Genomic DNA, 16,506 nt, shown 5'->3' on the forward strand with positions numbered 1-16,506 from the left:
TGCTTCTGATTTCTACAAAGATATTACAAAAACTTCACATTTGCATTATGCCTGTATACCTGTCCACAATTTTACAGCAATGATGCTATGAACATTAGAGGTGCTTATCCCAGCACTCACAGTCTCTCACCGTTCTCAGAATTTGGGCAACAGCAGTGATAGGCTCTGTGTGCCAGCAGAGCCCCAGTTTTAAAAATAATTTTAAACCTAGTAGGTGAAATGGGAAAGCCATATTGTATAAAATGGACATTGGCTTACAATTGTTTACTCATAATTTAGTAGAGATTCTTAGTCCCCAGCAGCTTGCAGCCCAGCCTCAAAAATGGCAGAGGGAAATCTAGGTGTCCACCTCACTCCAGAACAGTTCATGACTGAGATTGGGGCAATAATGGACTGGGAGAGCTCATCTGCCGCTCTTAGTCTATCACTACCTGTTATCCCTGGTATGGTGTGAAATAGAGCATAGCTCTGTCATATTGTCAATAGAGACCAGGCTTCAGGCTGCAAGGGGTAGAGAATCTCTACTAAATAGTGAGTAAACCGTTTAGTAATGATGCATGACCTGACATCCATGGAAAGCAGGCACCATAACCACTTTAATCTGTCGAGGTGGTTGTGATGCCTATATAGTTCCTTTAATAACATATTAGTTCAGCGTTTTATTTCAGAAATGGATTAAGATATATTAGCGTTTTAGAACTTTTCAAAATATCCAGTGACTTGGTGTAAACCGACCTGGTGAACTCAAATATTTCTCTGTTTACTTACAGGTGAAGACCAGAAAGAAAAATCAATCTGTATTAATGAGGATGCCAAAAGTTTAATATTTATAGATAAAGCTGATGCGGAAACTAAGGTACGTGCATAGAATTCTGTTTGTCTGTGTACATAAAACAGCTAAACTAGAGGGATACGCATGGTCTCTTGGCACCTGTTTAATAGTTGCATTAAAAAGGGTACACACGTACACTTCAAGTGTCCATATTTAAAAGGGACCTCTCTGTTTTGGGCCCAAATCCCTCTGTCCCTCTTTTTTATCCTAATGTACCTTTTTTCAAAGAGCTCAATAATGTTAGGGTGAGTTTATAACAGAGTTCCACAGCAATAATACTCACAGTAATGTGCTTTTAAACTACAATGAATGTGTTTAGAAAGCATTCTGTGTAAATAAGATACATTGTTCTAAATTAAATATTAGTTCTATAAATTGTTATTAAAGGGATCCTATAGTGCCAGAAGAACAAACCCGTTTTCCTGGCACTGTAGGCCCCCCCTATCTCGGCGCAGAAGGCGTTAAAACCCCTTCAGCCACTTACCTTAATCCAGCGCTGGGCTCCCTTGGTGCTGGTAACCTCTCCTCCCCCGCCGACGTCAGCTGACGAGTGGTGCCAAATGCGCATGCGTGGCCAGAGGTGTGCCCGCATTCAAAACACCCATAGGAAAGCATTACTCAATGCTTTCCTATGGGGATCTTTTTGGACGCTGGAGGTCCGTGAGGATGTCCAGCGACAAATAAGTGTCAATTACTCAGTGTAAATCGCGGAAGCGCCAATAGTGGCTGTCAGGTAGACAGCCACTAGAGGCTGGATTAGCCCTGCAGTGTAAAAATAGCAGTTTCACTGAAACTGCTATGTTTTCAGCTGCAGGGTTAAAAATAGGGGGGCCTGGCACCCAGACCACTTCATTGAGCTGAAGTGGTCTGGGTCCCTCCCTTTAGTGGTCCTTTAATAAATCACCTAAAATTTTGATCAACAGGCCACACCCCCACTCACACCCCTAAAATTAGAGTGTTCCATTTTGTCCATTTAGAATGTTGGGTAGTATGGATACAACACGCTTGGCTAGGGTGCATCCCTCTCAACTGCAGGAAGACTAAACCCTATTTACTAATTAAAACAAGCAAAAATTGATTTTGAAGTTTAGTGATACTGTAGCTGGCAACAGTATGTTTGTTTATATGTATGTGTTTGCTTATAATGATGTTTGGATAAAAGCTTTACCCTTAACCATACACTTTGCATGTTTTGCTTTGTTCTATATTGGATCTGGCACTTTGTATAAAGCGTTGTTATTTTGTATCATATCACAGGATTATATGCAGGCTGGCAGTACTATTATTATCCTTACGTTATAAAATATATATTTCCACTATCCATTTTGTTATCAATTATTTACGTTTTAAAGTGTTCCTCTTAACCTAGTCACATTCTTTCCTAGAAAGTTGCGTGCATTTTCCATTGTGAAATAAAATATAACAATATGTAACTTTGTGTGCACGAGAGAGAGGAGTTTGAAGGTTTTTTTAATAACAGGATGAAAAGATATAGCTACATGGAGAAAAAAAAGCTGACCAGTACGATGTAGCCCCTCCCAGAAGCCTTTGCTCCTTGACAGTGTTCACACTAAACTCTGAATTCCAGTGAATTGCAAAGCTGAGGCTAAGATAGCAGATTTGGAGATTTGGTGACTTCAGTCTCAATATTGTCTTTTAGATGCTATTTGCTAAACTTTCGAGTTTAGTGCATAAACAGGGCCGGCGAAGATGCGTTTTGCAGTGCCCCCCAAAAAAGTATCTTCTCCTCTGTGTCTCGTAGCCCCCCTTTTACATTTCTTACCCACATTAGTGTTTCATATCCCCTCTCTTGAATGTCTTGCACTTTTGTGCCTCATACACCCCTTTATTGTGTCTCTTACAACCCTTCTTATGTATTTCTTACTTCCCCACCAGCCCCTTTGTGTCTCTTTCTTCCCCCCAGCCCCTATCTGTCTTTCTCCCCCTCTCCCCAGCCCCTATCTATCTCTCTTTCTCCCATATAGACATAGATACAGGCAAAAACACATATATGCACAAATACACAAACATACAGACACATAACATAAAAATTGGCATTTATCTGATTGTCACATTGTGTGTGTGTGTGTGTGTAGTTGTGTCACAGTGTGTGTGTAGCTGTGTCAGTGTGTGTGTAGCTGTATCACAGTGTGTGTTTGTGTGTGTAGCTGTGTCACAATGTGTGTTTGTGTGTGTGTGTATCTACCACAGTGTGTGTGTGTTTGCATGTGTCAGTGTGTATATATATTCAACTGAGTGTTAATGTGTATGTATACATGTGTGAGTATGTGGGTCATTGTGTGTGTGTGTCATGGTGCGCATCTGTGTATGTGTATACATGTCAGTGTGTGTGCATCTGCGTATTAAGGTGCATGTGTGTGTTACTGTGCGTGTATCTTAATAAATATCCCCTCCCCAATGCTGCCCTTATTCAGGAACAAGGCCTTCCCTCTGGGAATGAGAGCCCGAGATTTAAAAAATTTAGAATACACAGGCTTTCAAAGACTGTGCCACATGACCGTCACGGACTATATAGTTGCATTTGATGTCTCGGAGAAGACGACTCTTAAACCGGGAGATTTCTTTCGGTATCTCCAACTTAAAGATTTTGTAAGCCAAATTTAAATACGAGAAATTGACAATGTACGTATGAAAGGGCTTGAACACATGTGCCTTCAGGAGTCAATTCACAGGGGTCTGGTTTCCTCTCTATACACTCACATAGCATCCAATACTACGGAATGGGGCAAACCAACCTGGGGGAGACGTTAGAGGGAAATGACTGGCAGGACATATGGGAAGCCAATACTGCTGACTCGATCTGCACATCTGTTCAGGAACAAACATAAGACTATGTTTCGTTGGTACATGACACCGGTCCAGCTCTAGCATGGGCAAAGCACCTGATGTTGGAGAAATTATTGTAGCAAAGGGGCATATTTCCACATGTGGTGGGACTGTCCAGTTGCAAAGACCTTCTGGCAAGTAGTGGGAGACCTCATAGCGCAGATTTTTAAGCGTAGTATTGCAATAGATCCTTGGGTCTTTTTGCTTTCCAGACCAAAAGACAATTGGACGAGATCAGAGCAAAGACTATTGCATAAATTGACCCTAGCTGCCAGACGCGCCTTGGAGCAAACTTGGCTTAAACAAGACGTTCCTTTATAGCCTTAGTTATACATAAAACAAAGAATACCTGCATCATGGGCAAATTGACTGCTATTGCCCGAGGGTCTCTAAAAAAGTGAAAAAAACGTCTGAGAGCCCTGGTTGCAAAGTTATATTAGCAACTGAGTGGATGGTTGGGTGGGTATGCAGAGACTCTCCTCCACCCAGGAGGATCTCCCTCCCCCCCGTGAAACCAGTTACTCCCCTTCATGTTGACCTTATAGATGGTTACCTCATAGGGATTTTCACCAGCCCCCTGCCACCGCCCCCTCCTGTGGCGTCATGCTCATGGTGGGTGCGGATTTCGAAGAACCACCACCTCTATTCCTTTACCTCTCTCCTCTCTTTATCTACTCGTTCCGTATTCCTCTCTTCTCTTACTGTAATTACGGATCCATAAGAGACACAACTGTCTTAAAGTACAATACGACCTCACGTGTCTAGAGGAGGTAGCATTCTAGTCGGCTCTGACCTTTAGTAAACTTGCCAATGTTACATGTCTATGTCTGTCTAGTTAGTTTATCAGGGAGAAAGGCTTTTTAATTTTAAACTGCCAGCTTTTGTAGCTGATTATTGATTTCCTACTGCCTACTCTCTACTCTAATTTACATTTGGACAGCATTTATTCTCTGAAGATTCACTAGAAGCATTTGAGATATTGGATATATATCCATATCTTTGTTCCTATATCCCATCAGTCATTACCAATCTATCATCATTTTTTTTTAGATATCTCTAAGAAATATTACAGACTGGTACATCTAGCATTCCCTGAGGAGACACCAGTCTATATAAGGGGACCTGCACTTTAGAAGGACTATGGATATAGCCTATGAGGAGAATCTTTATAGTATTTAACAGGAATCAGATGAATAGGTGGTGGTTCTCTTCTACTTAGAGTCAGTCTTAATAAAGCTCATTATATTGTGAACTACACCTATACAGGATACTCTGACCTGTTGTATATTTTGGCACATAGGAGCTTATTAGGCAACATTAATTCATTATTGATCATTTGGTCACTTCGATCGATATATATATATATATATATATATATATATATATATATATATGTAGAAAAAATACCGGCACTCTAGGTCTTCCAAGCAATGGTGTTTATTTTCGGTTAATCCAATGTCAACGTTTCAGCCCTGGTTCAGGGCTTTCATCAGGACACATAAAATCGATCGATATACATTCATCTTTCTGTTTATAGCTATTGGGTATTCTATTTTTGTACAGAGACTATCCACAATATTACATGTATTTCCAGGAGATACATTGAGTCTTTAAACACTTTAGGTGCTGTAACTATTTGTATCCTTTTTTTGTCTTTTGTTATTGGGATTAAGCCCCTAGAGACGCCTGGAGTCTCAATTCGGTACTTAAGATAGGTGGACACTCCCGACACTGTCCCTTCGGGTATAGTGTCTTTGGTGGTACCCAATATATTTTTCATGTTCGCTTACATTGTACTAAATCATAGGTCTTTCACACATCATAACACAATACATACTCTGGTGTATGTGAATGTGATTCATTCATAACCAGATATATATGTACTTATCCTTCTACATATACACTGATCAGCCACAAAATTAAAACCACTGACAGGTGAAGTGAATAACATTGATTATATATTTACAATGGCATCTGTCAAGGGGTGGGATATACTAGGCAGCAAGTGAACAGTCAGTTCTTTCATTTCATATGTTATATGAGAAATTGGCAGGTGAAGAGATCTGAGTGACTTTGACAACGGCCAAACAGTGATAGCTAGACATCTGGAGGCCCCACTTCTCAATTTACAGGACTTAAAGGATCTGCTGCTAATGTCTTGGTGCCAGACACTACAGGACACATTCAGAGGTCTTGTGGAGTCCATGCCACAATGCATCAGAGCTTTTTTGGGAGTACGAAGGGGACCTACACGATATTATGCAAGTGTTTTTTTTTTATTCTGGTAGCTGATCAGTGTATGTACACATCCTTTATCCTTTACATACAAAGTAACTTGAAATTCTGTCACTTTCGCCTAAACAAATAATAATTCTGGACTGTATGTATTTTATCATGCAATGCATTTGCCATTAGTCTTATGGCCATTTTTTTTATTATTACTAATTTTTTTCTATGACATTATTGTGATATTCCAAATCACCTAATAATTGAACAGATTCTTGTGTTTCTTTTCAAATGTTTTATTGAAAGTTTTAAATATAATACCAATTCAAACAATAATAATGATAATAATAACAGCAAACAAACAAGGAAAAGGGTAAACATACAAGTACTATTAATCATCCACTACTGTTTAGAAATGAAAAATAATACATAATTTAAAGAAATTGTACAATAATAAGTATAACTTTACCATTGGTAGTGCCTTATGTAGCAACTATAATGCAGTGCAAAGTGAATTAACAATACAAATATGTAACAAAGTTTGGTGACCGGCCTGGGGGGAAATAACTATATGTGATATTAGCGCCTAATATCTTCCCAAATCATTCAATTGAGTTTTAAAGTGGTATGTGCATCCGATGGCAATTTGTTTTAAAAAAAGGAGATCTAATACCTCGCTAACTGAAGAAACAGTTGATAATTTCCAGTGTCGTGGGATTATCGTGGGGGTATCAGAAATAAACAGATCACCCAACATTACTCCTTGACTTTTGGATATATTTTCTGCTAAATTTATAAATAAACAAAGATGTGGGGATATTTTAACTGGAAATCTTATGATGGATTCAATGAGTTTATGTATCTCTTTCCAGAATGGAGTTATCTTAGGACATATGTTTCTGTTTTCTTAGATTCTTGTGTTTCTGACATAAGTTTATATAATTCCACTATATTGTTATACCTGACATTAATCTTATTTTTAATAAAATATATTTTAAAAAATCACATAAACATACTGGGCTGGATACTCATAGCAGAGCAGAGGTTTAATCTGTATACTGAATAGCAAATACTCTATTAAAGTCTATAGGAAAAACGCTATTCAGTAACTAGAGTATAAACTCTTACTCTGCTGCTCTAACCATTGTATCTACTGCAAATATTTAAAATGTGCATCCAAAAGACATACTGCTTATATTTCTATTCTTTGTCAAATACAGTTAGATGTCCAATGTTTGAAACGGAAAAATGAACATACATTTCATTCCAATATAACTTTATTTATTAAATATTATAGAAATGATACATCACAATACGATGCGAAAAATAAAAAAAATAAAAGGTTCAACGGAAGGTGCTACGAACAGTGGAATCTGTTCCACCGACTTACATAACCACATGAAATTCACCAGATCCCATGCGTCCGTAGCATACTAAAAACAAAAGTGTCAAGGCACCTGTTATTTCCTGTACACAAGGTGGACTGGGGGTTCTGTGGGTAACATTCTGCACTTTATAAACTAAATACTGATACTAAATATCAAAATCAGTACTTGGCAAGATGGTGGCAAATGGGTTGTTAGCAGGAGGTATAATATAGAAGCAGACAGTTCATACTCTGTTGCTGCGAGAGTCACAATGTTGATAAGAATCCACAAAGTGGGGAGAATGAAAATCCAGTTAGCCAGATCTGGTTCCAAAAACCAGAAATCAAGTTTGATAGCAAAGTAACTTGAACTTAACAATGGATATACAGGGAATAGATAGAGGTTAGTCTTTCAGCCAAGTCGTTACTAGAAAATCCAATTGAGGTATTAATAGAAATACGCAATCCTAAGATCAAGCCAGAGTTTGTACATGAGTAATCTGCAATCACAGTACAGAATTGGTGGTACAACGACGCTGATAGTATGTCATAGTTCGGAGAGCAGTAGCTGAGACAAAAGTCAGAATTTGAGAACTCTGTAATCTGTAATACATCCATGTTTGTTGAATAATTCCAGATGAGATTAGCATCGATGATTGGCTCTGGGGTTCATACTTAAATGAACTGCTAAGCGAGAAATAAAGCATTAGCAAATCCTTGCATATATTGTTAAATCTATAACATTGAAAGTGCAACGTGCATTTAAAAAGACAGAACATAAAAAGGTTGACACATATAGGAAGAATAAAGAGAAAAAAATCTTAACAGAAAATAGCCATGTAAACATGAATAGTAAGTTAATAACAGGAGGTAAAAAAATCTTAAATACTTCTGCTCTTTTATAAAAATATAATGTGTCACCACCCACATTCCTGAATTACATCACAGAGCCGGATGGGTGTGAGACAGGTTCTGTATTACGTAGGACAAATATAGTGCTTTAGACACTATGCAGAAAGCTGGAGAACTCTGCTTTAATGGGTTACTTCAACCCCCTTGATCAATTTAGTGATTAGAGTGGTCATTGTGTCTAAAATCTGTATGTGTAGAGTTGAAAATGCTATGAAATGCTGCACAAACAGAGATTGACCTCTCTGCAGCCTGAAGTGTAACTCGTAATCCAGTAACAGCATATGGGGTGTCATTAACAAACTGGGAAAAAATAACTGGGCTCACTAATATCAATTCTGTGCAACATTAGTATCTGATGCCAGTACACACACCATGCTCGCACCAGACAACCAATGGCAGCATGACACCCTCCATGCGGCCGCAGCGGTCCCCTTAGTCCTTTCACCCTGCTCTCCCCCTCAGATGAGAGGAAGTAATGTGTCATGGTAGAATACCCCAACACGCAAGAATAGTCCAACGAGAGACAAGATAACAAGATATGTCTTACAAGGCCTTAGAATGGCCGGACTCGACGTGGACAGGAAAAGACAGAGTCAAGAACGAGCTGAGGTCAAGGGAACAGAGAGACAGCGTAAACAAGAACTAGCCAAGGACTGGTACACAGGAGTCAGGAAACCGGCGAACAAGACAAAGCAGGGATAAAGAGAAAAACTGAGTCAGGTACAAAGCCAAGGTCAAGCACGAAAAAAAAACTACTACGCGAAGCAAGCACTAAAGGGAACTGAATCAGAAACCACGATAGGGCAGGGAGCTAAGCGAAAGGTGAATATAAATACCTATTAGTTTAATTTGATTGGCCCCTGTCATATCCACGCCCCCAAAACGTGAGTGTATGGGGAATGTGTAATGACATGGGCCAATGGGAGACCTTTTATATTTTTGGCTCCCACTGTCCCTTTGAAAGTGCGCCCGATATGCGCGGCGCGCTCCCAGTGCCAGGCGAGTCACATGGCCGCTTCTCGCGGTCAGTGCACGCCTTCCTGATCTCCCTGTCGGACGAGCCGCACTCAGCTCGTGCAGTTGCAGGACCGTGCGCGGCGGGGAAAGAGAACCTCGCCCGGCCCCTGGAGAGGGTAAGTACCGCTACATAATGTCAGTGTAGGAAGATTGGGCTAAGGAAAAACATTAAGTTTAAGGATTTTACATTTATTTTGTATTTTTTGGCATTTCGGGTGGACACAGAAAACCACATAAAGGGTTACTCCATCCAAAACCAGTGCTTTATGAAAACACTGGATTTTGGTTGTAGTAAACCTTTATTAAATAATCAGTAACATTTATTTCTTACAGAAAATAAAAGCCATCAAAAGAGATGCCTAGAGAGATATCAGCTATGCCTCACTGATGATGCCTAACAAGGCTGAAACGATCATCTGGGGTTGCTGTATCTCTCGTGCAGAGAGAGACGGCCTGTATTTTGGATCTGTTCTGCCCTGTTGGGTGGAATCAGTCTGAGATGCATGGTCTGGTTCTCTTTGTTATGGCACAAGATGAGCTAAAACCAGCTTGAGAACTTAGCGGGGACCCACCCAGGGGAGGGCTGGCAGCCTCAGGCCTGGGGGGCAAATCCAGTCAAGTGGCCCATTGCACCCCTGAATTAGCTCACCATCCATGGCCACCTTTTCCTGGTTTTATAACGGATATTGATATTATGCTAATTAGTAGCTCTTTGCCATACCCACTCCTTTGCGGTTCCGACTTTCAATGTTGTTAGAGCGCAGGCTGAGAATCTCTGAGCCTGTGCCCTGACTCACTAACTGAGCACCGGAACCACAAGGGATATGATCTGATGCACCTACTGCTGGTGCGCACCAATGGACCACCAGGGAATCATTTAAATTAAATATGCTGGTGTCCAAAACTTGTGAGCTGTGTTGGCCGCCGGGCGCCTCTGTTGTTATTGCGCCCTACATGACCCCACAGCTTGCATACCTCAAAGGCTGGCCCTGTTGACAGACACACTGGCCCTCACTCTCAATAACATACACACACAAACCCTGACAAACACTCACTGACAGGCAGACACATACACACACACACTGACAGGCAGACACACACACACACATTCACTGACAGACACTTACTTGACAGACACACTTGCTGACACACACACACACTGACAGACACCAGTGCCATCTTAACAACATTATGGGTCCCCGGGCAAAGCAGTGCACTGGGGCCCTGCCTACACAACTTACAGGAATAAAAATGTAAATTATAGATACAACGAAGATTATATTTAGAAGTACCTCCAACAAATGCAATGCATACATTCAATACATACACATAGACTGCCGAATGCAGTCACACACCGACTGCTGAATGCATACACACGACGACAAATACACGCATACAGACTGACGAATAGACACACACACACACACAGACTGCTGAGTACACATAGAGAGTGCTGAATACATACACAGTCCGCTGAATACAAACATACACAAACATACACACAGACGGCTGAATACATACACAGACGGCTGAATACACACACACAACAGTGAGGGGTGCAGTGTATGTATTTGTGTGTACGGGTGCAGTGTGTGTGGGGTGCTGGGTGTGTGGAATGCTATGTGAGTGTGGGGTTCTGTGTGTGTGTGTGGAGTGCTATGTGAGTGGGGTGCTGTGTGTGTGTGTGTGTGTGTGGAGTGCTATGTGAGTGGGGTGCTGCGTGTGTGTGGAGTGCTATATGTGTGTTGGGTGCTGTGTGTGTGTTTGAGGGGTGCAGGTAGCAAATGTTTTTTGTTTTTTAATACTACTATACGTTAAATAAAATCTATATGTCCCCCCCACCCTTCTTCTTACCTTTGGTGAAAGAGTCTGGGACACAGCCAACCCTGGTGGTCCAGTTGTGAATTCTGTACAGCCTGCAGCTTGTCTGGCTGCAGGCTATCTCCTGTCCTACTGCGCGCAGAATGCTGTGTGGAGCATTGCAATGGTAATGCGCTGCAACGCTCCACACAGCCTGCTTGCGGGAGGAACGATCTGCCTTACAGGTCGGCCTCTCCTGCAGCCCTGGGTCCTAGGCAGCTACCTCTCTCCCCGATTGAATTGAGATCTCCCTCATCGGCACAAGGCCAGAAAACAAGGCCACCTCTCCGTTGGCTGGCAGGGGAGATCAAAGGATCTCCCCTGTCGGCCGGGCATGCTGGGCAGCGCGGTAGGGCCCCATGCGGAAAGACGTCCCTGACAGACACACACAAACACTTCCAGACACACACACACTTCCAGACACACACACACACACTTCCACACACACACACACACTTCCAGACACGCACACACACACTTCCAGACAGACACACACACCCTTCCACACACACACTTCCACACACACACACTTCCAGACACACACACACACTTACACTTCCTGACACACACACTTCCAGACACACACACACTTCCAGACACACACACACACACACTTACACACACACACACACACACACACACACACAATTCCAGACACACACGCACACACACACGCACTTCCAGACACACACACACACTTCCAGACACACACACACTTCCAGACACACACACACACACACACACACTTACACTTCCTGACACACACACTTCCACACACACACACACACACACTTCCAGACACACACGCACACACGCGCACACACACACACACTTACAGACACACACACACACTTACTTTCAGACACACACACACAAATTTATTTTATTTCTTGTTGCTCCTACCTTTAGGAGTGCTCTGGGTCCCTTCCCCGGGGTCCAGTGACTTCCTCCGTGATATTCCTGCTCCTCTCTGCTCCCTCGCGCAGTTTAGTGATGCGGGGCCGGAATGACGTCATATTCCGGCTCCCGACATCAACAGAGAGGGCGCACGAGGGAGCAGGAAGATCATCAGCAGAGCTCCCTCGCGATGCATTCCTCCTTCCTCACCCGGCCGGTATATTGCTGCAGAGTAGGCACCTGCCATCTGGGACAAGCAGGTGCCTACTCTGCCTTGCTACTGGGGCACCGTAAGTGGCCAGCTGGCCACCTGCTGGGCTCCTTGTGACAGGCTATCAGCCTGCTCCGCGCGGCACCCCCTCCTCCTGGCGCCCAGGACCGGCCCTGCAGTGGCCATTTTTCTAATTATTTAGGGCGGCCTGGGGGGCAATTGCCTCCCTGCCCCCCGGCCCAGCCCGCCCCTGGACCCACCGAAGGGCAGGCTAATTGAGATGTTGTACGTCCTCAGCATTCTCTTGAGACTTGTTTTTTTTGCTCCCATCAAAAGATAAACCAAATAAAGTGCTAAGAAAAAAAAAATAAGACGTAAAAAAAAAAATACAGACTGATTATAAAAAATAATATATGACTACCTACCTTTTTGCTGTCAGATGCAATTTTCTGATCTGCAGTCCGCAAGGTGAAATACTTAATTCACTGATTTTCAATTAAGTGTAATAGAGGCTCATCCATAGCAGTAATTGGGTCAGCGTCTCAACAATTTTTGTTGCAAAAAGATAAAATCACAAACTGTTGGCAGTGGAGAGGACTACTGAGGTTTTTTAGTCTTTCTTTTTCTTTTTTTTTTAAAGTTTTTTTATTTAAAATTTTCAACAATATTAAAAGAAAGGAAGGTGTGGCTAGCGTAGTTTGGGCAGAAGGAAAAAAAAAGGGAAGTTGGACTTACAAAAATGTTCAGGCAAAAAAAAAACATAAACATAGACTTTTAAAATAAACATGAGTTATAAAAAAGCTGTGTTGCATCTCTGGAATGATAACTGTTTTCCAGCTCCCTCCCTCCCCAGTTGATGACAGATAGACAAGCTGTAAAGAACAACTGGGCATGTCAAGATCTTGCTGCAATTGTGAAAAGTGCCCCTTCTGATTCTACACCTCATTCTGTCCTATCTGATCCTAGATGAGCTTTCTGACGTCACTTATTCACTTTCCATAGGGGCATCTGATCCTGGACAGTCCAGGGCCGGACTGGGAAGAAAATTTGGCCCGGGCATTTTTTAATTACAGCGGCCCACTAAAAAGGGGGTGGGTCGATAGGGTGTGTTTTGTCATCACCAATGACAAGCACGCCCCAACACAAAGTGAGCATGTTGGTTCAATGCTCTTCCAGGGTAGACCATGCGCAGAGCTCTGCTGAAGAGCTCTGGCATGAGAAAAAGACCCTGTATTTGTTCTGCACAGCGCAAGCAAATTCAATAACATGCTTGCACTGTGTTTGCTTGAAATTTGTCTCTGGTGTCTCCATAGTTGGGATACCAGGAGACAAAAATGCTAGGAAAGCATATTGTGCAGTGTGTGTGTGTGTGTGTGTGTGTGTGTGTGAGGGGTGCAGTGTGTGTGTGTTAGTGATGGGTGCTGTGTTTGCGTGAGGGTGCGATGTGGGTAAGGGTGCTGTGTGTGTGTGGGAGTGGGTGCTGTGTTTGCGTGAGGGTGCTATGTGCGTGTGAGGAAGCTGTGTGTGTCAGGGGTGCAGTGTGTGTGTGTGAGGGTGCTGTGAGTGTCAGGGGTGCAATGTGTATGAGTGACGGTGCTGTGAGTGTTAGGGGTGCAGTGTGTGTGTGTGTGTGTGTATGTGTGTGCTAGTGAGGGTGCTGTGAGTGTCAGGGGTGCAGTGTGTGTGGGCTGTGAGTGTCAGGGGTGCAGTGTATGTGTGCTGTGCATGTCAGGGGTGCAGTGTATGTGTGTGTGTGTGTGTGAGGGTGCTGTAAGTGTTAGGGGTGCGGTGTGTGTGTGTGCTGTGAGTGTTAGGGGTGCAGAGTGTGTGTGTGTGTGTGTGTGCTGTGAGTGTTATGGGGTGCAGTGTGTGTGTGTGTGTCTGCTGTGAGTGTTAGAGGTGCAGTGTGTGTCAGGGGTGCAGTGTGTGTGTGTGTGTGTGTGTGTGCTGTGAGTGTTAGGGGTGCAGTGTGTGTGTGTGTGCTGTGAGTGTTAGGGGTGCAGTGTGTGTGTGTGTGTGTGTGCGTGTGTGCTGTGAGTGTTAGGGGTGCAGAGTGTGTGTGTGTGTGCTGTGAGTGTTATGGGGTGCAGTGTGTGTGTGTGTGTGTGTGTGTGTGTGTGTGTGTGTGTGTGTGCTGTGAGTGTTAGAGGTGCAGTGTGTGTGTGTGTGCTGTGAGTGTTAGGGGTGCAGAGTGTGTGTGTGCTGTGAGTGGTATGGGGTGCAGTGTGTGTGTGTGTGTGCTGTGAGTGTGCTGTAAGTGTTAGAGGTGCAGTGAGTGTCAGGGGTGCAGTGTGTGTGTGTGTGTGTGTGTGCTGTGAGTGTTATGGGGTGCAGTGTGTGTGTGTGTGCTGTGAGTGTGCTGTGAGTGTGCTGTGAGCGTTAGAGGTGCAGTGAGTGTCAGGGGTGCAGTGTGTGTGTGTGTGTGCGCTGTGAGTGTTAGAGGTGCAGTGAGTGTCAGGGGTGCAGTGTGCACCCCATCCCTCTCTCAGTACCATTATGAATGCTGCGTGCAGCAATCAGTGGAGCTACAGTCCAGGCATGTACGGTCTGCAGCTCAGATTTCAATCTCTTAAGAAGAAGAGAGAGCTCAGTCCAAGTTGTGCGTGCGGCGATGAGGAAGAAATTGATATCAGACAGCTGGAACTCTCAATTCCAGTTTTCTGATACCAATTGTGTCTGACGGTTCTAAAGGTAAAAACAAATAAGGAGTGCCTGCACATAAGAAATGATGGTTCGGAGGAAGCAAGTAATGGAGTCACAACACTAGCAATTAAATAAAGGAGTTAATTTATCAGCATGTGGACCCAGCAACGTTTCGACACACAGAAGGAGTGTTTGCCAAGCCTGGCTTGACAGGCATCTTTTCTGCAGGTTGAGATGTTGCGGAGTTCACGTGCTGGGGTTATAAACTCCCTCTTTATTTAATTGCTGGTATTGTTATCTATTACTTGTGTTTCTGTTGACAGCTCTGAGGAGCTGGCTTATAGCTGTGTGATTTTTACAAATCACTGCAGTTCTAAGCCACTCACAGACCTTAGAGCAATAACAGGATACTCTATTAACCATCAACTTTGCCATGATGTAAAGTTGTGATGGTGCTTACACTGACCCTTTAATAGTGGTGGGAGAGAGAGTAGGTGATGTGGAAGGGAGGGTGCTGATGACTAATGATAATGAGAGAGGGTGATGACTAATTTAAGTGGGAGAAGATCAAGGTGATGCTTATGTTGATAACAATCCCCACTGGGCATCACTCCCACCCTCTCCGATCGTCATTTACCATTAAACATCACCCATCCCCTCTCCTATCACCAGTAGACATCGGACCCACTCTCTTGTCTATCCATTTGACATCTCCATGGCTGCCATGGGTTAACTGTGTGTGTCTAGCAGTGTGAATTTTAATCTGTGTCTGGCAATGCACATTTCTGAGAGTGTGTATTTGACAGTGTTTATCTGTCTTGTGTACTGTCTGTGTGTGCTTTTGGAGTGTACATGTGTTTTTCTCACGATGTGTGTATGTGTATATGTGTGTATGTTTGGGAGTATGTATGTAAGTTTAGCAGACTGTGTGGGTATGTGAGGGAATGTGCAAGTATATATGTGGGTGTGCCTGGGAGATTGTGTTAAAGGTGTATCAGTCAGTAGTTTTATAAAAGACCCACAAGTTCTGATGGCAGCTCATGGTCAATCTCCACATCTCTCTCCCACCACTACTATGCACTGCCTCCACTTCCACCACCATAAGGCAACCCATCTCCTCCTACCATCATAAGGCCAGGCATCCCCTTAAGCCTTTCTCTGTCTCACAAGCAGTAGCATGAGCTATCACCCCATCCCTCTCACCATCCACGTAACCACACTGCAGCCTTCAGCAGCAGACCCAGACCAGGATTAGCCTCGCTCTGAAGGCCCCCACTTACCCTGCCCTGGTACCTAGTGAACAGGGAACATGGAAGCAGCCCAGATGAAGTCAGCCGTCACACCATGTGCCCGTGGCCGGCCCCACAAGCTGCTACCGGTGGTGGAACCAAGAGGGGAGCACCAGGACAAATGCACCCCCCCCCCCCCCATCCGAGAAGCTAGGGAGCAAAATAACCTTTTTCAATTTTTTTGAGCTGTCATTACAAAGATTTTGACTTAGGCTGCATGATATTCTAGTATTACATAATTAAACTAAGTTATTGAACAGTGAATATGACTGATTTCTTAAATAACATCAGTTATCTTGGTTGAAAATAGACTCAAGTCCATCGAGTTCAAAACTGAATACACAGCTTTATATGCTGTTGATCCAAAAGAAAGCGTAAATCCAATTTGAAGCTAATTATGCCATAA

The 16,506-nt window shown here is 43.2% G+C and overlaps 1 protein-coding gene across 1 annotated transcript in view; it reads left to right on the plus strand.

The window, feature by feature from the left end:
* Positions 1-322: 322 nt before the first annotated feature.
* Positions 323-16,506, plus strand: part of LOC134601717 (centromere-associated protein E-like) — a 91,740-nt gene continuing 75,556 nt past the window's right edge. The window contains exons 1-2 of the mRNA XM_063446225.1: positions 323-443; positions 771-856. Of these exons, the coding sequence (XP_063302295.1) occupies positions 323-443; positions 771-856 (207 nt within the window). The remainder of the gene's footprint in view (positions 444-770; positions 857-16,506) is intronic.

This window comes from Pelobates fuscus, chromosome 3 (genome assembly GCF_036172605.1).
Source record: "Pelobates fuscus isolate aPelFus1 chromosome 3, aPelFus1.pri, whole genome shotgun sequence".
In the NCBI taxonomy this organism is placed as follows: domain Eukaryota; kingdom Metazoa; phylum Chordata; class Amphibia; order Anura; family Pelobatidae; genus Pelobates; species Pelobates fuscus.